General features: G+C 35.1%; 1 protein-coding gene and 1 long non-coding RNA gene across 5 annotated transcripts in view; one reads left to right on the plus strand and one right to left on the minus strand.

The window, feature by feature from the left end:
* The window catches only part of CCNJ (cyclin J), a 17,232-nt gene extending 12,528 nt beyond the window's left edge, over window positions 1-4,704 (plus strand). The window contains exon 7 of the mRNA XM_032994800.2: window positions 4,598-4,704. Coding sequence (XP_032850691.2) covers window positions 4,598-4,685 — 88 coding nt within the window. The 3' untranslated portion in view covers window positions 4,686-4,704. The remainder of the gene's footprint in view (window positions 1-4,597) is intronic.
* LOC116962031 overlaps window positions 1-24,456 on the minus strand; it is a 25,271-nt gene extending 815 nt beyond the window's left edge. Inside the window, exons 1-3 of one of the 4 annotated variants that reach the window (XR_004407328.2) lie at window positions 24,287-24,314; window positions 8,304-8,400; window positions 673-773 (exon numbers count right to left, since the gene is read on the minus strand). This is a non-coding gene — a long non-coding RNA (uncharacterized LOC116962031). The other 3 variants (XR_004407329.2, XR_004407332.2, XR_004407337.2) reach the window with 3 other exon arrangements.
* Between the last annotated feature and the right edge of the window lie 236 nt (window positions 24,457-24,692).

Here is a 24,692-nt window from a genome sequence, read left to right on the forward strand (position 1 = left end):
ATTTTTTCATGCTAATCAGTCATTAATTATTAGGAGATTTACAGCCATTAGATCGCAAATTTATAGTTCGTTCCACAGATAATATACAGTTAGAATCTTCCTGTAATAACAGAACACAGTGGCTTATTTGTTGTGGTATTGAAAAGATGTGTTAGGGTCTTGCAACCAAAAAGATTAATTTCCTAGTTTTCGTTTCTTACCTAGATAATTGTTTTAGGCCCCTTCCAATTGAAATATGCTAGTCTATTATTCCATAAGAGGTAAGCAACAGTAACTTTGTTTTTAAACATTATAATTTAACTAACAGATACTTATTCATGATTGATCAGAGAAACTAAGTAGACCCACAAAACCACAATAATATTTGGATATGGATGAAAATACACATCAAGAGAAAATTCTTTGTTGGGAATTTCTGAAAAATGAGTGCCAGTTTGATCTACAGTCTCAGTTACTAACTGCAAATGCATGTATGGCATCTGGATATGGTATCTGATAACAGGGAAAAAAACATTACAGCTGTAACTGCAACCTGGAAGGATTATTTAAGAGAAACAAAATTGTTACATAGCTTTATCAATGAACATTCTCTAGTTAAAATCTTTTCATATATAAAACATGCTCTACTGTATGTGCAATGCTTGTAGTTCAAAGGAAGCATTTTACAATTACCTTTTATGGACTCAATCAGTTTATCTGGTAACCAAGCTCTTGTAAATAACTATTTCCTCCTTTAACACTTTTCTTCTATGCATCTTCAGGTATCTAGATATCTTTATCATATTTAAGAAAACAAAGAAACATATGTAAAGCGTTACTTAGACATTTTCAGAAAATTAAAACAGACAATTAAAGTAACTGAAAATTATTGTATGTGTATTGACACATTGGCACAGTTACACTACAGATGTTCCAATACTTGACCCCATCAGACCGGGTACTTTTAAGACTTACCCTCCTTTCAGTTTGACCTACAGGTTTATTAATGGGACTCCAGAGCAAAAGAGAAGTGCAGATGGTGAATCTGCCTGTTGTCAGCACAAAGTTGTGAAAAATTTTGCCAAATGGTATTCTGCTTTACCCTTTTCTACAGAGATCTATTATATGTGTATTTGCCTTCCAACCACCTATCAACTATGCTACTTAGAGAAGAGTTTCCTAGTTGGTTTGTTTGTTTTTAAAATACTGACACTAGTAATGTTTTGCTAAGTGTTGCAATATGTTTAGATGAACAGATTTTGCAGGATGGTAAGTGGCACTCCAGATGGCATTGCTGCATATCTCCAGAGATGGAGAAATTCTTCAGAAATGCCACAGAGACTGAGTTTCCAGGGAAAGTGCCGTTATTTTGGAAAGCAGTTCTATGCTTCTGGCCTTGCATATCTCAGTGCTCACATCTTATCTTGGTGCTTGTTCACTGTGGCACAATAAGGACAATCTCCAAGGGCTTGGATATTCCATACCCTTCTACCAGAGATTATGAATACCCAGAAGACTATCTTCATTGACAGATGAAGGAGTGGGTGTGTAGCCATGCATCCAAAAAACTGTTGAATGCCAGATGTGAAAACAGGATAAGATCCTACTGGGAAACAGGTTCTCTACTAGTAGAAAAATCCCTATCAGACTTCTATACCTGGGTTCAGATTATGTGCTCTAAACGGATCCTCCTTCAACACAGAGATGGTTGTAAATCTGGTTTGAGTATTTCTTGTAAAGTCTCCGAAGACTTAGGATAAATAGCTGTTAAAAAGGTAGCAAGCATGTAGCACTACACCCAGGAGAAACCACAAAGGCTAAAATACATCAAGATTTTTTTTCTACTTCCTTGATCAACTAGATTGTGAGAGCACAAAAGTAGCATGGAAGCACTTTCATCACCACTTTCTCTTCGAGAATGCTTCCTGGTTTGTTTGTTTCCATAAGACATTCCCTGTTTATATATTCCTGTTTATACTTATGTTAGTACATGCATTGGTTTATATTTAGCAGGAAACCATTCTATCTCCCTGTTGATTTAATTCTACATTCTTATACTCTCATCATTGACAAAGCAGACAACATTCTGGAGGGGATAAAAACATATGGGACTGCTTGTAACACACTCCTTTGCAATACAGCCCCATTAAGAGATTTCAAAAGAGTTAATACAAATGCCATTTTTCCCCCTATACCAACACAAAATAAGTAACAGCAATGATGTACACTTTCAGTGGAAAAGAAAGTAAAAAGGCTTTCTTACATACTTGCAGTAAGACTATAAAACATAGATTTACAGCAATGCTTTCTTCTGCAACCTTTTACAGATTGTTCTCTTTCCTTTGAAAAAGGTGCAGGACAACTCTGATTAGATCAAAGTCTTTCAATATGTCAAAATAATAATTACAGCTGTCTCATAAATACTACTGTATGGTGAAAAAACAGGACTAAAGGCATCAACTTCCATAAGTATTCAATTGTACCTCACATATTACTACAGTGACTAGACTGACAAACCGGAAAAAAAATGGTATTGCTTAAAGAGGTATTATCTAAAAGAGCAAAGAGCAGAGGGGTGCAAAGTCATAGGACAGACTGGATAAAACTAGTGTTCTTGTTCATCATGCTTTCTAAAAAAAAACAAAACAAAACAAAAAAACAAACAAAAAAAACCAAAACAAAAAAAAAAAAACAAACCAAAACCAAGAAACATTTAGTGGAACTGAAAGACAATGTATTTAAATACAAAATTAATTAGAACAAATTATCACAGTTTCCAATGAGGCCAAGACCTTAGCAGGATTTTCAAGAGATTAAGCATTTATGTAACTCATTAAATCATTCAGAATTTAAGTCAAATACTAATGGAGAGAATGAAGAAATATCTCTTAATGCAAATTAGCCAATAAGCATCTGTGACAGATTTCTTACACCTTCCACTTAGATCTGGCTAAATGCAGAAGACAGAGGACTTTCCTAGACTCGATACTGTAAAGCAGTTACTTTTCAATAAATCTTTGTAGTATAATAGACGTATATTTGATTCTGCTAAGCATTTCATATGCTGTATGCTTTTCTTAGGCACAGAAGAAAAATGTGCAAACATTTATTGAAGACGTGCTTCTAAAATAGACATTCCAAAAGCACCCATGCATTTTTCCCCACAAATACAAAAAATCTTTACACGACAGTACTGCATGTTATTCTCATTTCCCACAGCCAAACTAATGCAATGCTATATGCAAAAGTATAAGGAATAAACTGTTTACCAGAAATTCTGTCCCCTCTCTGTAATACTGTTTCTCTCCTAGGTACAAAAAATTTGTGTATTTTTAAGAGAAGCCCTTTCCTCCTCTGCCCTACATACTTCCTCTAGAGCCCTCTGATGAAAGAGTTGCCAGAGTTTGCATAACTCAGCCTGAAAACTCTCCTGGAACTGTATTATTATATGGTTATTTCCATACGCAGGTTTGCCTATCATTGCAAATCACATATTTGCTAGTCTGTATTTAGCTAGCAATTAAAGATTTTACTTTTTTTTTAATCCCTGTAAAGCATATAATTATTCTGCAAGAATTTAAATGAACTGATAACAGATTGTTTCAATAATCTCCATTTATTATTTATTATGCAATTTTTACTTCTGATGTCCCCTAAATATCATCATCATTTTCATCCAATGTGTTTGATCCATAAGGTATTAAATATACAAGTCAAGAAAGAAGGAACTACAAAAATTATAATACATGTAAACAGAGTATGCACATAAATAATAGTGAATAACCACAATCCACATTATTTTAAAACCATCTATAGGAATATTATGACAAATATTACACTCTACTGGATTAGTTTCCATAGCCACTACCAACAATTTATCAATTACAGTGTTAAACTGTGAGTCAAAAACTAAGTTCACAAGTTCTGGTTTTTTTACTAGATGCTAAAAAATAAACTCATACTACTTGAGTTAGGATAAACATCCAATAGCTCTTGTGGCAGATTCAGCACCTTTAATACAGTTCATTACTAAAACTCTTCTTCCTTTATTGTTAAAGCCACAAGTCATTATTTCTTCTGTTTGTAAACTGTGCTTTACATTTCTTTTAAAAACACATGCTCTTTGAAGAACTGATTCCTTTTAGTATCTTATAAACTAGAACATACATATTACTTTGATATGTAACTTCAAAGCCTAACTACAGAGGCCAGTCATGTAGGTAAACAGTATTGTGTGCTCCAAGGCATTCATCCATCTGATTTTGCAATTCTTAATGAATAAACATATCTACTAAGCTAATATTAAATTTAAATTACTTTGAAGTATTTTCAGTGAATGATAGTTGAGATTTGATTGTTGAAACAAAGGTTAAAATTAGTATTATCTTTACAGTTCTGTCCATCACACATTTCTGTAGGAAATAACTATCTTATTCAAGATGTATTGAAGTAAAACTTCACAGGAAATGTACTACAGTTATGTATTTTTGCTCACAGGTCTATATTACATAAAATCACTTTAATACAGTGTAAGACATGGAATTTAAGGTATTAAATCCATTTGATTCAAGTTACATGAAACAAAAGGAAATAATAAATGTTTGTATCTTCCTCAAAGGATTCTACTCACTAAGTTCTGGAAAAGGACACCAACTCTTGGAGGTAAGAACAGTAGTGGGCTTCTCCCAGGAGGACACATCCTGTGACAAATTCTACTGCGAAACAGACTTTTACTAGTCTTCTAGTCTCAGAGAAGTAGAAATCTTGGAATGATGCACTTAGATTTTAATGTTTAAGGAACTTGTAAAATTAAATTGATTTGGCAATGTTAGGTTTATGGTTGGACTTGATAATGTCAAGGAGCTTTTCCAACCTAAATGATTCTATTCTATACTGTTAAGACTTCCAGTATTCTGCAATTCACTTTTCATGATCCTATTCAAATTGATAAAGGTAATTTAAATAAAAGGAATCTGTAAAACAGCTGATTAAAAAATTTATTGAAAGTAGCTATATTCTAAATATCCCTTAATTCACTCTTTTCTCCCAAACTTCCTACTGTGTATGTTCTTATGATAGATATCAACTGTGGCTGAATGCAAAGTCTGGAGCTCAAATAGAATAATCCAAATATTGTGACTGAACTTTCTATTCTTCTCTGAACTCTTTGTGTTGCTCAGATAAGCTTAATTTCAGTTCCTCCTTCAGACCTTCTTGCTCTCCTCATCATGAGGGAAACATGCCCCCACCTTTCACTGTAGTCACAAATCAGACAAAAATGCTTCCTTAAAAGGTTTTGGAAAAAGTCTACTTTGGAGTCATGGTAGCAAAGTTGGAAACTGTCTTCACATGATCTCTAAGACATACAGAGACACAAAGAGTACTCACAAAACAGTAACACCCACTGCATTTGTTGTTATAATATGTACTACTGGACACTGTATAATATCATTGCTCTAAAAATTAAAAAATCTTATCACCTTGCTTTAATAACAACCAAACTCCTACAGAGTTTTGTGAATATCACAGGAATATTTTATATTTAATTTTGCATTGCTTTCCGTTTCTCCAGAGTTGCTGAGAACAGAATTGTAACTGATCCAAGCCAGTTCTTTCTCATATGAGTGGCCATTGCAATGCTTAATGACATGGCCTATCAAAATGCAAAAAAGATATAAATGAGAACACAAAGCTAAAAACTACTTTTTGGCAGACTGAACAAACAACAACTAGCAGTGCTTCGGGTATAGATACCAGAACTGTTCCTTGTATGCTAGTTTGGATCTAGCTGGTTTTCTTAGCTCAAGATGCATCACAGTGTTGATGCAGTCATATAATTTCCAAAGTCCATGGAAGTCAGATAAATAATCTTAATGCAGCATTGCACTTTGAACTAATAAATGCTGCTGGATTCAAGACGGTGCTGTGCATATCAAAGACTCGAGCGTCCTCAGCTCAGAGTTCACCTTTCAAACTGATACAAAAATTACCTCTAGAAAAACAACCTCTCAGAAGAGCAAAATAACTATCCCAAATTATAGCTGCACTATCCTAGAGGAACACATGTACCAGATGAAGGATTCTTAGTGTTGTGAACACTTTCTCATTTCACCAGCTCTCAGTCTTCCCTGAGCATCACAGAAAGAGAAGTCATCTACTTTGCATCAAAGCATCTCAGAAGTTCCCTCTAATGGTAGATTTAGAATTAACTGGAGAACAGTAATATAGCAACTTAGGAAAAGGTTGTTATCAAGACAGAAGTCTTGACAAGGGGTCTAGAGCTCAAAGAAGAGAAAGATCTCAAAACTTTAAAATATTATAGAAGCAGAGATGTCAGGTTCTGGTTACACAGGTAAAGCAACATTTTTTTTCATTAACATACTACTGGTTTTCTGACACCTACTTATACCTTTTAGCTCTCTCTTTTACCTGGCAGTTTGCTCATAGGATATTCAATAGATGAGTAGGCAACTCATCTAGCTGCTTCTTCTAGCATCTGCACATGCAATTATACATTTCTTTGAAATCACTAGAATTTTAAAAATCTTTAAGTAAGCATCCAATGAATAGCTATGTGCACAGCTGTCATTGACAGTGCAGCACATATATTGATACATATGCTTACAAGAAAGGTCTAAAATAATTTTTTAATTACTATAATGATAGTAACTGGAAGTATTTACTCAGGAAATTATTTTTCAAAAGGTCACCATGCTACAGAAGGTTTGAGAATTGAGATAGCAGATACCTCATATTATCAATATATTTTATGTCAATAGTTTATACCTCACTATCAATATTTGCATCAGTTGTTTATACCAATCATATCACTTTGGCTTTAGTTCCATTTAAGTTCACTGTATGACTTGGGAATCCACACAATTTTTTTTCCCTCACCCTAAGGACAACAAGAAAGAAAAATATAAACACTGACAAGAAAGTCTACAGAAAATCTCCATAAAAATGGACCTTAAAATCTATTAACTGCCACAATACAACCATCCTCTGTATGAAAGAGTTTAAGATCCAAGAATTTAATTGCTAATCTCGGCATAAAGACAGAGCACTATGAAAATATTTATTACCAAAAAACAAATATCCCTAATTTATGAATGTAATGAATGGGAGAGCTTCAGAAAGAGTTGCTAGAAAAATTTACAAGAAAACTTGCATTCTAGAGACATACTGAAGTCAATTTAACATTATAAATATGGAGAGTGTTACCAACAGCCTACCAGTGTCTGCACAACAAGAACGTATCTAGTATGGGGTCCAAAACTAGCAGATACAGCCACACCAAAAAACAATTCCAGAAAGTTGAATCTTGATAAATTTAAACTGGATGTACCTGACAGAAATAAAACATTGTGAATAAGTAATTAGGACAAGTCTTTTAAGGGTGTGAGAGATATTCCATCACGATATCCAATTCTTAAAATGACTAACTGAAGGAGGATCTATAAGATTTTTTAATGAAGGAAAAGACAGAACTTCGTATCAGTTGGCTTGCTGAAGAAAGTCAACCCAGAATTTCAACGGAAAAAAAAAAAGTCAGGTTTCTTGGGAAATTTCTAACTGTGGCTGAAAAGTTCAGAACTTTAGAGAACACAGAAATTTTCCAAACACAGAAATATTGAAATGGAATAATGTCCATACTTCTTTAGTGTCACTGCTTTTGATGACTCTTGCTCTGCCTCAGAGCTTCATCTCTCACGATAAATCGTGGCAGCTCATTGTCAGGTCTCACAATGTTTCAAGGGATATATAGTCCCATCCATAAAGAATGTGTGCAAAGTCTTCCACAAAAATCAGCATGCTACATGCAGTATCTAACCAAAATGTTAGTCTCCAACTACATTTTAAAGTGCTTACCCAGAGCTTCACTTTGAGGACACTGAGTTGAGGGGAAAATAGTTTATTTTGTTAAAATATCATAGTATCTAGCCCTAATACGAGTAAAATTTTGCACGATGTAATAAACTAATATATCTAATACGCTTCTAATTACAGTTAATCCAAATGTGTTGAAAGTAGGAAATAAAGGAGGTAGCATACATAGATATGAATCAACACCTAAGTTGATAATGAACTAAATTCTCTTCTACATAAACATACACAGAAACAGGAAAGCTGGATTCAGAAAATACTTAACAAGTCAGACATTGAAGTTAATACAATTTGTCACATATAAGTCAAAACAAAGACTGTATCTGAAATATTAAATTCCTGAAATACTGTATGTGGTATCTCCCTATAGAGGTACTTGAAAATAGCAGAAGTTTAACTATCAGAGGTTGTAAATTACAACAGCTGGAAGCACTTACACTTTTCAATATGTTCTTCAGTAACAAAGTTAAATTCTTCTTGCAGCTGTTCAAGACAAAATTATTTCAGAATGGTTTGTTCCTTGGATCCTGCATGCTGTGAGAGAATGCAAGAGCAAGGCTGAAGGATTTTACAAATTATTTCAAAATAGCTTCTTTTTTAAATTAACCTTTACAGCCTTTACACAAATATTCTCAAGACTTCTGGTAATACATCCTTCTGACTAGCACCACTAGCATAAATATAAAGAATACATTAATACTTGTTCGACATCCTTTGTTGTACTTTAAAATGCACATAAATATTTATTCTACATCACAAAAATCATCCAAGAAGTGACCAACTGCCCTTTTCTAATGAGTAGTACTGTAAATTAAAGATGTTTCTTGCAAAATAATTTAATTTTTCTCTTGTCACTGGATTATCTGGTACCTACTATCCCCATTAGAGTTACTAGATGCACCAGATGTATTGAGCACAAGTAGATGAACCATACAGGACACGCAGCATAAATCCAACACATTGCCTGCACCTCAGAATTACAGCACGTTTTCTCTAGAGTTAATCTGCGTACATGCAATAAACCTAATGCGTCCAGAACATCCCAGAGTTAGTGAGCATGCACGTGACATCTGAGCATCCTGGAAAGGACAGGACCTTTATCCCAGACTCAGAAGTGACCTTTATATAACTGCAGCAAAAGATACAGCTTTCTCAACTTGGTTTTATTATTCTGGTACAAATCCTAATCTCAGGCAACAGTTCTGCACTGGGATTTTAAATAACTATGGTAACTACTTAAATTTGTTCCCATGCTTTGCTTTTATATATTAAACTTGTTAAAAAATATGATTAGCCTTAACTCAGCCCCTGTTATTTGTAATCTTGAAGCAAAAGAACTTGCATTAAAAATATTAATAGTATCTATAAGTACCTTGTCTTCTAACATGGTACAGGCAATATGTATTTTCTTCTAGAAAACATGTAAAAACACACTATCAAAATCTGCTAAATATTACCATAATCAATTCCATCATACATAAATACTCAGGATATCTGGGATCAAGCTCAACTGCTTTGCCCCTTTCAGTCAGTTTATGTGTTACTGAGACATCAAATTCCAGCAGCTATTTCTCCATTTATATTTCTCAGCACATTAAAATAAAATCACCTACTATTAACTGCTCAACATTTAAAGGAACAAATGTTTATTGCATCAGAAATTTCTTAGAGTGTATCATTTTTAGAACACATTTACAATTCTGACAGATTAATCAGGTTATCTGATTTAATATTATAGCTATTAAAAAAAAATCAAATAGGAAGCACTAAGAAACCCTAAACTATCATACAAACATTTCCCACAGTTCTGCACATGAAATCCTAACAGATGAGAATCCCGATTAAAATATACAATTCATTACCACCTGCACCAAGCAGAATTTATCAGCTGAGAAACAGGTGCTACAGGAAAGCACTTCCTCCATCAGTTGCCCATGATAAAGCAAACATGAGTTTGCCTCACATCAAAGCATGTAGTTTCTCTTCTTCATCTAGAAAGGTACAATTAAGTCAAAATTTGTTGATAGAAGAGAAAAAGCCATTCGATAAAATTGTGCGTGCAAATGTATTTTTAAATATATTTGAAAGGTCACTCTTCATCACTCCAAATGAAGCTAAACTTCCACTTAATTTTAATTGACCATAGCAACTACATGGCTTTCAAACAAAATTTACACTTGTGCTCACAGGCATAGCACCTCACCTGCATTTTAACATCTGAATGGCTGATTAGCACATGCTTAAGTATTTTCCTAAAAGAGGATGCTTTCTTGAACTTAGGGTTAATGGAGGGGAAAAAAACCTCAATTCTCTAAAACCTCCAAAACACATACAATTCACAAACAAATACTTAACAAGAACAGGTAGAGGTCAGTATTGGCAGCCTGTTAGATCAGAAAGAATATTTTTTTTTTGTGGAAAAAAGACATACCCCTTGGTGTCTCCTTTCGAGATAGAGTGGTGTTCAGAACTCAACCCAGACTTCATCTGCTTATTTTAAGCTATTGCCTGCTGTAGCTGTAACAAAACTTACTACAGAAGTGGTACAGTCATGGACCACTGGGCTTGGATACTTGGACCATGGGCTTGGGCGCTTCTACTAAGCATGTTACTTTCGTTTGAAAAATTTACTTTAAAAATTTAAGAAAGAAAAATTTAGTAATCTCCACAATCCTTACAGGTCTCCATAAGAATCCACAGGGGAAAAAGCAGAGCCTTAACAGCCACGGACTACTACAGAACTCTATGAGGCAAGGGAAATTACTGAAATTGGACTGAAATCTGAAACAACTTCTCGTAGATGGAAGCTTTCATAAAAACACTGTGCTGCAGGAGATCCCTGGGTCATTAAGTCCAACACCTTATTATCATAAGCAAACATGTCATATAAACTCTTTCATCAAATTGGTCTGAAACTTTGGTCTTACAAGGTTTAAAGCTTGCAAGTCATTTTTGTGAACTTAAACATATTCATGAACACTTGTTCTTATACCAATGCTGTCTTTTAATTTAACTCAGTCTTTCCTCTTCTGGGTTTCTCTTCCTGCTCCACTTAAATAAAGCAACTACAGAAGAGCTGCATAGCTATTCCCCCATCACATGTCTAGGAGCATGTGCCTCAATAAACAATGCTAAAGATGGGAAGGGGAAGTTGCAGCCACCTCAATCTCCTCAGTAAATCCCTCTCTGACTAAAACTGTTCCCAGATCTTAGTTTCTGCTCAGAAAAGTTGTCTGTTCTCACAACCAGCAATTCCCAGCATTCTGGTGCACCAGTTCTGCTCTGTGCTCATCTTTCTTGAACACACAGAGCTGGAATTGTACACATTATTCCAGAGGGGTTCTCAAATGGTGTCTCTTATAATGGAGAGAAAAGAGGAAACAGGAGGAAAAAACCAAAACCAAACACCTCATCTACCCCTGTTACAATTTAAGAAACTCAGTGAAGAAAAATCCTCTATGGCCTGAACATGGTTCAGTTCAGAAGTTTATAGGAAGTAAATCAAAGAAGGCTACACACATCTTAGAAATTAATCCATCAAGTCTTTCCAGGCTACAAAGCAATCCAAAACTGACATGATTTGCAGCAAACTGAAGAGGGAAGACATATGGAAAATTACAAATAGTCAAGTTCCTGGCTTCAAAGGTAACAACACAATTCCATTGGATTCTTACAAAAGTGTAGCCTATTAAATTGGGTTTCAGCATGATCTTTAAAAAGATAAAATCACCTGTTAAATACTAAGGTGGAGAACATTTATGGAATTCTATACTGCAAAGGATATTGCTTTCAGTACTGGGGCTATAAATTTCAAAATTAGCTTAATAGGCCTATCTAAGCTGCAGATCATATCTTTAAATTACAATGTAAGCAAACAGAATGAATTTGCACAACATGCCTATTAGTAACATAATACCTCCTATGTCTCAATTTGTAGGTTGAACTTGCAGATCACAGCTAAACTCTGTCTGTTTCAATACATCTTGGCTTTTAACATCATTACTGGTAAGGGCTAAGAATTTTGGTCCACCTTGTCTGGTGACAATTTTCATAGCATCTGAGCACTTCACAACTTTACATGTGTTTATTCCAGCAATACCTCATAAATTAATGAAGTACCACTAAGCCATTTCAGTAGAAAAGAGCAGAAGGATGTACCACTAACAGCATTATCCACTTTTACTCTGGCATTACAGTTATTTGACCTCTAAATTATTCTCAGAGTCACTGTCCAGAGCACAGTTATATTTTATAGATATACACACCCCCATTTTTTAAGCATTAATGACTTTTTAATGGTTGCAAATGCACATTTTCATAACTGAGTCGTGAAAAGATCTGTACCATTATGTATGAGTGCCATTATTCAACAGCGTATTTTTCTCAGCAGTGATTTTAGATCACTTTAGATGACTGAGGAAAAAAATACTGAAATTTCAGATTATTGAAAAATAATCAGGTTTATTATTGATTACACTAAGAGTGCTTCTGTGTGATAACAACATATCCATTTAGTCACAGTTACTTTAAGGTCTAATTTTTATCCAAATCTTAATACATTTCATGTATGATTACTGATCCTGTACATCTGTTATGAACTATTATCTGATACTAACACATTAGTATTCTTAAAATATATTTAATTAAATTTATCAATGAGGTTTGTAATTTAAGTGATTTTTACCCGATCTATATCAGTTGAACTAATCACAGTCCTGTCATTCAGTTATTGATAGAATCTCTTACGTTTTCAATCCTTGTTGAGGGTTTATGTCGGCCTCCCTACAAACCATAATATTTCTCTGAACCTTCAAGAGAGTTATATCACAATCACGCATGGCAGAGATATTCACAAAGTAAGTTATATAACAGTATCTTAAGATTCAGTTCAATTTGGTACCCAAATGCTAAGTATCTCATGGATATCAGATTTCACTTTCAAAACTAACTTTAAGGAAGATACTGATGTGCTAGAGACTTGCTTTCCATTTTAATATATTTTTATAAAATACTTGTAGCTTCTGAACTTTGTTTCTTTTCCTCTGTTCACATCTTTTCTTGTAGATAACAATGGGCAGAACAAACCAAGTACGAGAAAGTACAGGAATGCTTTGCCATGATACTTCTTTTTGCCCACAAATTTCTGTAGAATCACAGAATCAAAATCATGTAAACCACACACTTTAGGATGATTCTGGAATGGATCCAAACATTCCTTTTGCTATTCATTCATCATTTGATGGACAAATTAACCCCTTTAATAATACAAGTTATAGTTTAAACTTCCATAGGGATTTACTTCCTTTTCATTAAACAATTACATGATACCATACACTGACTGCAAAGAATATCTAAAATGGCATTTTTCTAAATTACTTGTTAATTTTATAAAGATTCTCTGGTCTGTAACATGTGATACAAAAAGTACACATTAACTCAAGAATAAATTCTGCTCTGAAGGATCTTGGACTACCCAAGAACCATTAATATTAGAGGATTACTTTGTATACTACCACAACTTAATTCCAGATGATGATGCAAAAAAATGAACAAGAAGATAAATTGTAATAGTCTTCTTTACCAATACAGAAAGAACGAGGCATAAATCCTAAACTGTGGAGTTCATTTGCAGTTATTCTGTGCTCAAGAATGTGGTTTATAATCCACAGAAGCTAGACCGGAAGTGAGAGGAAGAGATTTAGTCAGGAAACAGAAACAAATAGCTGCAGGATGGATAAAGAGTGTCTGAGCAGCAGGGAAGAAAGTCAACTAGAGATTGCTGAAGACTGAATTTATAAGTAGGCCTATCTAGAAGCCCAGAAGTTAAGTTTTTAAAAGCTTTTCTGAAACACAGTTTATCGCTGGTCTCAGCTTTCTGGTGGAATATTTGGCAAGTAACAACCTAGCTTGACCTGGCTAAAAAAAAAAAAAAGTACAGTTGCTGTAGGGGGCACTGTAATCCTTGACTTGCTCTAAGAGTAGCGTAATTGTAAAAACAGAGATTGTGTGTGAACATGCATTTAGAGAAACTAAAATGGGGTCACAGTGCAGCCACAGCAGGACCAGGACATCTAGTTGTCCTAGAAAGTTCCACAGATTTGCTTCAACTACTGACGCAATACAAGTGAGTAACCATTCGTATACCTTTTTTTTTTCATCATTTATTTGATAACACACCTAAATATATATTCAAGTTTCCTTATTGATCTTAGTAAAATAAATATTTAAATATTTATATAATTTAAGGAAAACTTGTTCGTCCAGATGTTAGTCAGAATGGTATCATTAAGTATACAGTAATGTATAGAAATGTCACTCTTAAATGCACATCATGCATGCTAGATCGGATTTTCCAGTTAATAGAAGGGCCATTTTGTGTCTTATGACACAGCATAAAGGGCAGAGTAGCTGGGAAAAAAAAAAAAGTTAATAAAAACCATAATGGGTCAGACTACAGGTCTATTTAGGCACTATCCAATCTCCAATAAAGACAATAAAATACATCTGCAGGGCAAGTAAATGGTATTATTTTTAAGTATTCTTTCAGCATTAAGTAGGTCTCTATTTCACTTACCTGTTAAAATTTAGTACCTTTATGTGCAACAGTTCATAGCAGCTTTCTTCCATTAGTTTATCCAGTCTCCTTTTGAACCTCTATAAATTTTTAGCCCAAACATTATGGAATATGGTCTTATACTCTTGGAAGGACTCTCTCCTTTTGCTTGGTACTAACTTGGCCCTGACAGTTCATCTGACAATGACTGTTTAACCTTTCTGTTTGAAAAGAAACAGTTGAGTACTTTCCTTCATCTGCATTCAATTAATGATTTTGCACACATTCATCATGTTCTTTCCGCTTCCAATCCATCTCCTTTCCAGGTTAGTGTTTATTGGCACATTCAACTGTAAGCCCTTATCTAAGATCATACCTTTAAATTCATCTCACTATCCTTCTCTTTCATTTTTGAAGAAAGTTTTCCATCTTTGACATGGGGGGACAGAACTACAATACTATTTAGAATTCTGAAAGGTGGGGTAGTCTAGGTTTATAAAGTGACATAGCAATATCCTCTTCAATTCCATATTCCATTCCTAGTAATTCGTAGCACTCATTTCTTTTCTGACCACCATTGAGCACTGATCTGATTTTGACACATCTAATGTAACTGTGAACCTTCAAAACTTGAGAAACATTTTCTCAGTCATAACCTATCACTGTGCACAAGGAGCTGGAATTATTTCCTCTATGCCATCTGCTATTTTCTTGCCAAGTCATGCAAATCTTCTGCGATCTTCATGTTTGTTTTTTGACTTTTATCACTCTGCAATGCTTAGGACTGTGAACAAACTTTGTTTTGTGTTCTTATTCACCTTCTCACCACTCACTGAAATAGGTCCTAGCTTGCACTCTCCAGCTGTAATAGCAATGATGGGAACCTAGCTTCCTGCTTTTTCTGAGTTTCAAATTCATGTGAGGAAAAAAAGTTCAGAAGAAAAGAAACATTTCTAGTCAATACACATATCAGCTACTTTTACTAGAAGTGATATATCTGTACTCAAAGTAATTTAAACACATCTGAAACTACACAAATTTGAACAAGTGGTAACACTTCATGGTAGTCCATTTGCAAAGACATTATTTCCTACCTCAGCCATAAGCATCTGTAGATACTCATGCAAACAGATGTTTGAATAAATGTATATTGTACAATGAATTAGCATTTCATAGATTTGTGCCTTGTTGAGTGCATATTTCTGATATACATACCTGAAAGAGATTGCTTCCATATCAGAACGCTTATCTGCAAACTCGCATAATTATCTGTTGTATAGCTGTGTATGTTTGAACTGTACCATTTAATCAATTAAGAGACTACTATTTGGGGTGGATATTTCTCTCATTTCATACTGAACAAACTATCAGCATTGAGCAATAATCCATTACACTACAAGGTACAATATCCAAGCAAAATGGTCAGACAACTGTGGGAGTTCCTCCTCTTCCTTCCCCCTCTTCCTTTACTGGGGAAAAAAGTTACACTTTACCATACATACAGTAAATACTTGTAAAATTAAAGGAGAGATAAATGGAGAAGGTCACACAAAGTTTACCAATTTCATAAAGGATTATTTTTTATTTTAAATTAAGCAAAGAAAACCTGCAATCTTTTATAACCTCTCTGTTTTTAGCCATAAGTATTTATAAAAACAGACTGAAAATGTACATACTCTCTTAAAAGAAAAATTGAAGCTGATAGTAATATATTCTATATATGGTAAACTTGATTATTTTCAAAGTTATACTATCTTATTTGCCATTTGTAGTGATCTAGAGTTTTTCTGCTTACTCTGCTTGTTTCTAATTTTTCTCCTATTTTTCATAGCACTCAGTGTTTTAAGCTGAAATAAAAATACTATGAAGTAACTGACAAAAAGACTCTACAGAACTCAAACTAACTTGAAGTACATCACTCAACCCAAGTAAAACCTAATATTTTTTTTAATTGCAATTTAACTTACTTCTTAAGATTTAGTATACATTGGGTCAGGTTTTGTTAGACCACTGACCTTGAAAAATTACTTCCATTTAAGACAGTTGTAAGACAACTGACCACATATGCCATATAGATTTGACAAAAAAAATACATCTAGAAGTATGTTTAAATGCATAGTAGGGGCTAGATAGTAGCATAAATGCACCTTTATCAGTTTTAAACTGCCAAAAGACAGAAATCTAACTGACAGAATGGAACTCAGTGCAGTGAAACATGTTCTCTATTCCTCCTGATGCAACTTCGGTTTGGTGGACCTTGTATGATAAATAACTAAGAAAACAGGAACAACTCTTACTCACCAAATTTGCACACAATTCAGCACATCAGAAAGTATTAGGAAAATCACCTCAGTCAAGTTTTGACTTATGAATTCGAACTATTTAAAGCTTTAACTCCCTTTTACAAAACAGAGTCCTCCTCTGTTCAATAACTTAAAAACCACCCTGTACAACATGACATCAATTATTTTCTATTATTGTACTACTACTTACAATGGTATCACTGGAACACCTCTCCAGTTTAGATTCTATTGTGTAAACTTCAGATGTGAATGATAAATTCACAGTTAACAACTTTTAAATGTTTAACAAGCATTGCCTGTTAATTATCGATAGTATAAATCAAGTATCTCCAACAGTTTTGAAATTCAGGTTTGACAAGACTTAAATATTTCTTACACAAGCTAGTGTTGAACAACCACAGGTTATGAGACTACACTTTTGAAATAATTTCATACTGAGGCAAGACTAAAGAAGTAGAACAACACACATCCTCAAATCTATTCTATTCACAGAACTGATGCTAGGTGAATCGAGATAGCCGATGCAACTCAATTTTTTAATTTAAACCAATATTTTGTTGTTTTTTGACACTGAATATATTGGCAGCATATATAAATACTTCCCTCTGCTGCCTTGCATGAAGCTTTTTCCAGTTCCCTCTTGTCAGTGTTACATCTCAAGAATACTCAAAACACAAAAGTACACATTATTAGCCCTTTTTAAACAATGATAAAATGTAGTAAATTAACACATCCTTAAATCAGTACTTGGCTTTATATTCTCTCCAAGCAAGTGCTACTGGCCTCTGTACACATGTACTCAGGACTGCTGGAAACAGGGTACAAAAATAAAGCATTTTTAGTTTGTCTTCAACAGTTGCATGTGTGATATATAAACCACTTCAAAGTGGCATGCCTGTGCAGCTCAATCCTGCTTGTATGAAGATACAAACTTAACACAAAGAGCAAGTATCTCCACACAGGCCACTTCTGTTCACAGAATCATAGAATATCTCAAGCCAGAAAGGACCCATAAGTATCATCAAGTCCAACTTCCTGCTCCTCACAGGACCACCTAAAACTAAATCATATGACTATCATGTTGATCATGCTTCATCGCAGCTTCCTTCTGTACATCGTAACAGACCTTGTGTCCACCCTCTATTTTCCAGACCCTGTACAGATACTGTTCAGGTAGGTACAAAATTGAGGCTGAGGTGATGGGGATGGGAAAGACAGCAGCAGGGATTTCTCATTTAAAGGTGTGAAAGTATTTACAGAGGTTTGAGGGCATCCCTCCTCAGCAATAAGGCCTCATATACCATATGGAGCTAGTATTACTGCTGATTAGTGAATACGAGGAAATTAAATTCAGAAACCTCTACCTTAAACCATGGGAATCGCCACCGACTTCAATGGGACTAATTCAATGTAAGCATGTAAAAATAAAAATTAATAGACTTCTAGCTGACTGGTTACGTTTTGCTGCACAATAGCAGGAAATATAAGTATTTTTATTGTACTACCTTCCTGTAGGTTCTGATTTACAAGTTCTTGTATTTGTTGTCTACCAAAATACCCAATGTCTTCAGTAAACTATGAAAAACAAATCAGGAAAAGCTTTCAATGTTTTAAATAAAAGATAAAACCCATGTAATTTTTTCCTACATTAACTGTTTGACCAACTGCTGTCACATTTTTATTAGTGGATATAAATGTTAATAAACTAAAATGCCCAATGTTTATAGTATTTTAGATTTAAAATTTATTGTTAGTTTCCAAAGTGATTATTTTCTCACGCAGAAATCAGGAGTGTGAATTAGTCATGGGCTAGTTCCTAGCCTACAACTCTTGACAAGTTGACATTTTCAGTGGAGTCCGAACAGTCCCGACCATGCAATTTGCTCCCTCTGGTGGTTACAGCTCAAATTTGTGTTTCAGAGTAGATTGCAAAGTGGGAGAGTGGAAGGGTGGGGCAGGGTGTGTCCGAATTGACATTAGCACTTCATTCAATGAAAATAATTACCTTTTTTGATCTCAATTGTTTCTCATTTATTATTATATTATTAAAAAAATTATATCAGACTAAAGTGAAGGCTTCTTGGTTCACAATAGGAAGAGAGATTAATAACCAATAAAATACTGTAAAGAATTTATCACATTCAAACAATTATCTAGCATTAATTTAATCAGGAGTATTAGGTAGTAGCACACTGTACCATTAGAAAGAGAACACAGCTATTGTTCAGACAACTGTTCTAAATATTTTCTGAATGTCCAGGTCATCTTTTCAACATACTCTGTTTACAGCACAGCTCAGCTGCGAGTACTTGATCTTCCTTCAACCTAACAATATAATCAAACAGGATACAAACATCCCTCAAAAATGGATAAATATTTCTTTGAAAAAATCCAAGTGAAATCACTGTATACGTGTTTTCCCTTTTCAAAAGGGACTCCGCTCTCATCAGCTACCCTGATGCAAACCCACACTTACATTCAAAAACAAAACAAAAGCTAATACAGATTTATATCAGCATTGCTATTAACAGAATTTTGTACTTTGTACTTCTCAATTTTCATTTACATCCCAAAGCGTCTTTGATTAAAAAGAATAAAGACTACACTTCAAAGAACGATTCAATTAAAAATGCAAGTGCCCATCTGATGTTTAGTAACTACACAGGAGGTGAAAAAAGTGAAGTTATGCTAAAAGTAATACGCAAAAAGAAACAGGTATGAATTATCAGTTTCTACTGAAAGCCAAGAGAAATAAAGCAATATGAAAAGCATCAGAAACAGTATATGGAAAGCCTATTTCTAGGTTTTATAATAAGGCATCTCAAAACTGCTGTACAAAAGCGCTTACTCTAGGACAAGAGTGAAGAAAGTCTTTGAGGAAATAAGATACAACAGAGCAAAGAAGAACAAACTCAAAATATTTGCTTAAAATATTTTAATGTATGTGTTCCATGATCCATGTTAAATGATATGGTATCAAGTAGATGTCAAAACATATGACTGAACAAATTATGAGGACCAGCATTACAACAGCTTTTTCACTGTAAATCATGGTTTAAATTTTCAGAACATGCTTCTAGTACTGACAACCCTTTTGGCTGTCATCCACTGAAATCAACTCAGAGTAGTGTGCAGGAAAACATGGGAATAATTAAACAAATCAAACAGCACCACCCAATGAAATTTCAAGGACACTAAACAAAAAATAAATTGGCTTAAACAAGAACGATAATTAGCTCTTTTTTAAATCTATATTACTCGCACATCCTTGACCAAGGAGATGGTCTATTTTGAAACATTGTTTGAAAATAATTTGGCATTAGCTCTGGCTGTGAAGGAGATACTTTATTTAATCCATGCTGCTATCACATCTGACACCACACTCAAGTGACAGCAAAGAAAAGCACAGGCTTTGGGAATGCACCATCATTTCAAAGCATATTTAGTGCTACTACCAGAAAACTGCATCTAGAGTTGAGTGATATGAGAACTTGACTTGAACTTGTGACCTACAGAGGAAAAGGCTTACTGCACAGACCAGAACCTTTTACTTTTTTTTTCAATCAATTAAAGAAAGTATAAAATCTCAAAGAAAACTGTAGAGATGACAGAACAAAACTGATGAAAGAACAGTAAATTCTGACAGAACAAAAGCAATGCATAAACTTCATGTCACATACACTCAATACAAGATACTTTTTACTAACAAAGCTGCACTATGCAAGAAGTATACATCACACCTACAAAAGGTATCCTGAAAAAGCAGTCCCTGTAAAAAAAAAAAACTACAAGTCAGGAAAAAAAAATCAAACTGAAGATAAAATTCCATGCAAATGTAAAGCAAAAAGAGCAGGTATAATCTTTGGATGTAGAAACAACATAGGAGTACAGAGAGACAGCACATCTATATAATACTGACCTAGCCAATGCTAGCACAACTTAGGGGTCCATATTTTAAAACACAACAGAGGAAAACAAGAAACAATACAGCAAAAAGCTGCAAAATAATTATTAGAAGGCTGAAAAAGTTTCTTGCAGAGAGATTTGAGAACTGTAATAAAGCATGTAGCATTGAAATCTTATTTCAACCTTCTTAAGCACACTAAAGAACTTACCACGTCCACAATGACTACTCTTGTAGAGAAAGAGAAATAAGAGCCAAGAAACAGAATACAAGTGTGTTAGTGATGAAATATGGGTATAAATTAAGAGGAGAAAATGGATTCTCCATCTCCAGGAAGATGCAAATAGAGCAGGATGCTTGCTTGTATTATAAATTTTAAAAGAGATGTAAAATAATTCAGTTGAGCAACTTGAGATATAGGGGGGTTCATGCTGAAAAATAACATGCTTATCCCCACCACCCCCCACTGCAGCCATCTATGAAACAAAGCTAAAAATAATTCAGCACTACAGAATTTAGCAACCATTTCTCCAGCTTCAGACAGTAATCAAAGATGTTCAAAGTTTAGACTAAAAATATTCTTGTTATTGTCTAAGATAATGCCATTTCACAAATTTCCAAACAAGAAAGTATTATTGTAATCCAAATATAACTCCAAAAGAAATAGAAAATTTAGTATCAACAGATAAACAAAGCTTGTTCAAAACAAGAATCCAGTGACCTTCTCTTTGAAGAAAAAGTTAAAGGGGTCCAAAAGTATTTTCTTACAAAATGTAATTTTAAAAATTTCAATTCCTTAGAAGATAGTTCTGCTAGCAATAATAAATACACTTTGTCGAGAAAATAGCAATATCATTGCTTTAGTAAATTATACTTAAAGCCAATTTTAACTTATAAGGCCACCAATAGAGCAATTTTTTTCTTTCTCCAGATGTGTTAAAACTGCATAACCATTAGAAAAGTGCATCACTGGTTATTTACCCTGTTTATGTAACTGCTGTCATTCATACTGACACATATTAAGGCATTCCAAAACTACATACAGGAATCAGTATCTTAATTACCTGAGAAAATAAAACGATGAAGTATTTTTGCCTTTCAATACAGTGACATTCGATTATACTATATTAAAAGGTAGCATTAACACAGCAATTTTAAAACTGTCTTCAAACATTTTTTTCCAAGATAACTTTATTCTTTCTCGCTAATTAGTGTTGTTGACATGGATTACACACTTCTTGTTTACAGAATACACATCACTACTAGAAGACTACAATAGAGTTGATACCTTATGTATTACAGCAATTTAACAGCTCAGAAGTCCCTGAAATCAATCAGTGCCTTGACAGCCTACTTAAACTGCAGAGCTCAGGAATTATGATTACTGTCTGCTTTTCTTTGTTTGCACTATATGGCTAAATGACTGCCAACTACCTGTTTGCCTGCTGTATTCTCTCTAATTTGACATAGCAACTTCTGGAAGTATCCTACACAAAATATTTGGAAAAGACGGAAACTAGAAAGCAGGCAATTTCTTTGTTAAAAATTACATACCAGACCAAATATATCAGCCTTCTTACTCTAGGGCTATGAAGATTATTTTACTGAAATCTTAAAATAGGTTCTAAAACTTTATCCTCTGATGTTGGCTTTGTAACTTATTAGGCAATGAAGCAATTTCATTCACTACATCACACCTTGCTTAGAAGGACCTTACTGACAAGCATGTTTTCTAGCAAAATAAAGAGGATGCTAAACAACTGATATAAGTTATCATTTAAAGTATTAGGTTTAAGAAGAAATACTTTATAACTGGATGGAAGAAAGTAAAATTCAACTGTTCTTGAAAGATTAAGCGTTATGATAATGTCAAGAATATATGGCCCTGTCTTAACAGGAGCACCTTACGATTCTACAGGATTCTTCTAAACAACCAAGTTACATTGAGGTCTTTGGCTTTCCCTCAAAATATTTTAGAACTACAGGTCTTATGTTTTCTTTCTTGAAGACACAGGACTTTTTTTAGTCTATTTCTGGAAGTGAAAAAAGACAGCATAGCACTATCCTTACATAAACTAAAAATATTGCTATGAAAAATTGATGGGTATGTTATATTTGCTGACTAAAATGAGTAGCTTCCAGAACACTCACAAACCTGAAGAAAACCCAAGATATAACCTGCATTTTACTATCCTCAGACTATAAATTTTATATTCAAAAATAGAAACAAAAAACTTATGAAGAAAACCTCTTGTACTCCTATCGATTTAGATTTCACAACAAACTTTTCCACAATTGTGTTGTGGTGAGCATGCAAATCATAATTCTAAGAAACAAATGCTTTGCAGAACTCAACAACTATCTGGCTAATTAAAAGACAATGTCAATTTCATTTTCTGAAAGCCACTATTTTACTCTTAGCAAATACGAATTCAATAATCTCTTAAATACACTTTTGGTTTTTGCAGTGCAGTTACAACACAAACGTCTTCATAGAAGCAGTTCAATCCATTTTCCTACATCAGTTTTCTCTAAAAGCACTTGAAGGCACCCTATGGCCCACTCCACTCTGTGCTGAATGCTTTAGGGTACTTGTGAGCCAACTGCTACAAGATCACAAAATACTAGTGCAGAAAGCCAAGTGATGAAATACCACAGAATCGTTGTCCCCATTCTCTCAAAATATACTGCACAGGCATGTTCAGACAGCACTTCAGCAAAGAGAATGAACATGACTGCTCTCACAGTAAGCTTACTGTATGCATAGCTGCTTGGTTATGCTAATAATGACTCACTGAAGGTATAATCGGGTACCAAAGAACTGTTTTCCTGCACGCATGAAATAGATTTAGTTAAGATTATCAATTCTTCATGGAACTATGTCACAATCTTTCCACGTCAAATTAAGTTTTGGGGGAAGCTGGCAGCTGTTGCTTTTTGTTTTAAAGAACATTAAGGTAGTTCCAGTCTTATGTATATCAAAAAGATTACTACCTTCTTTGTAACTAAACTCTCAGCTCTGAAGTATTAACTAGAGACCTCCTGCTCCAATTTCACTAATTTAATGAAATCAGTCATGAAACAGTTCTTACACAGATGTGGAAAAAAGGCAGAAAGTGAAAATTTCTGGCAAAATAATCACACATAACTGCTGAAATCTGCAAAACTCTAGTCTTAGAAAAGTTAAAAGTTTACTGTCTTGACAAACGAAGTTGTTGTTTCTTTAATACCAGCACAACTTCAGACTCAATTGCAGCTCTGTAATTAATAAGCAGGCTAATCAATTATGTGGCAATTAACTTCTACTCGGTGGACATACCGAGTCAAAAAAACAAACCAAAACACACTGAGAGAGTCGAAAGTGGCCCTGGCAGGAGCTAGAACCTCATCCGAGAAAAAAGGGGCAGACAGGGCCGTAGTGCATCTGCCGATGTAAGACGAGGCCAAGACGCCCTTCCCGACCTGGCCGCTCCCTGCGTTTCCCCCTCACGGACTCCTTCAAGCCCCCACAGCCCCGCGCAAACTCGGGCAGCGGCTCGCCGAGCCCGAATTCCAGAGCTGACACCCGACACAAACCACCGAAGAAAATAAAAAAAACCCATACCCGCCTCTTTTCATCCACCCACCACAGCACCCGGGAAGAGCTAACAGACCACTCACCAACCGCCGCAACACCCCCTCCCCTACCCAAAGGGCCACCCCAGGACACCCGCACCCCTCCCATCACTACGCCTGCGCCCCAACCCCTCACTGCGCCCCAGGGGCCGCGCATGCGTCCCGCGGCTTACCCCTTCACCCACGGGCTTGCCGCGCACGCGCAGAAGCACCCCCCCTCCTATTGGCCGGCAGCTCGGTATACGCTCAGGGGCGGCTCCCCGGTTCACCGGCCACCCGCCGCCGTGCATGCGCACGCGGAGCACCCGCGCACGGCTCCAGAGGAGCAGGCGCATTCCGCCCCTCCCAGCAAGCTGGCCGGCTGCCGCGCAGGCGCAGTCGAGACCGATTCGGGAACGTTCTGTCTCGCAACTACCATCCTCTGCAAGGGAAATCCTGTCAGGGTACGGGC

The sequence above is a fragment of the Tyto alba genome, unplaced genomic scaffold (genome assembly GCF_018691265.1).
Source record: "Tyto alba isolate M040663 unplaced genomic scaffold, T.alba_DEE_v4.0 Super-Scaffold_1, whole genome shotgun sequence".
In the NCBI taxonomy this organism is placed as follows: domain Eukaryota; kingdom Metazoa; phylum Chordata; class Aves; order Strigiformes; family Tytonidae; genus Tyto; species Tyto alba.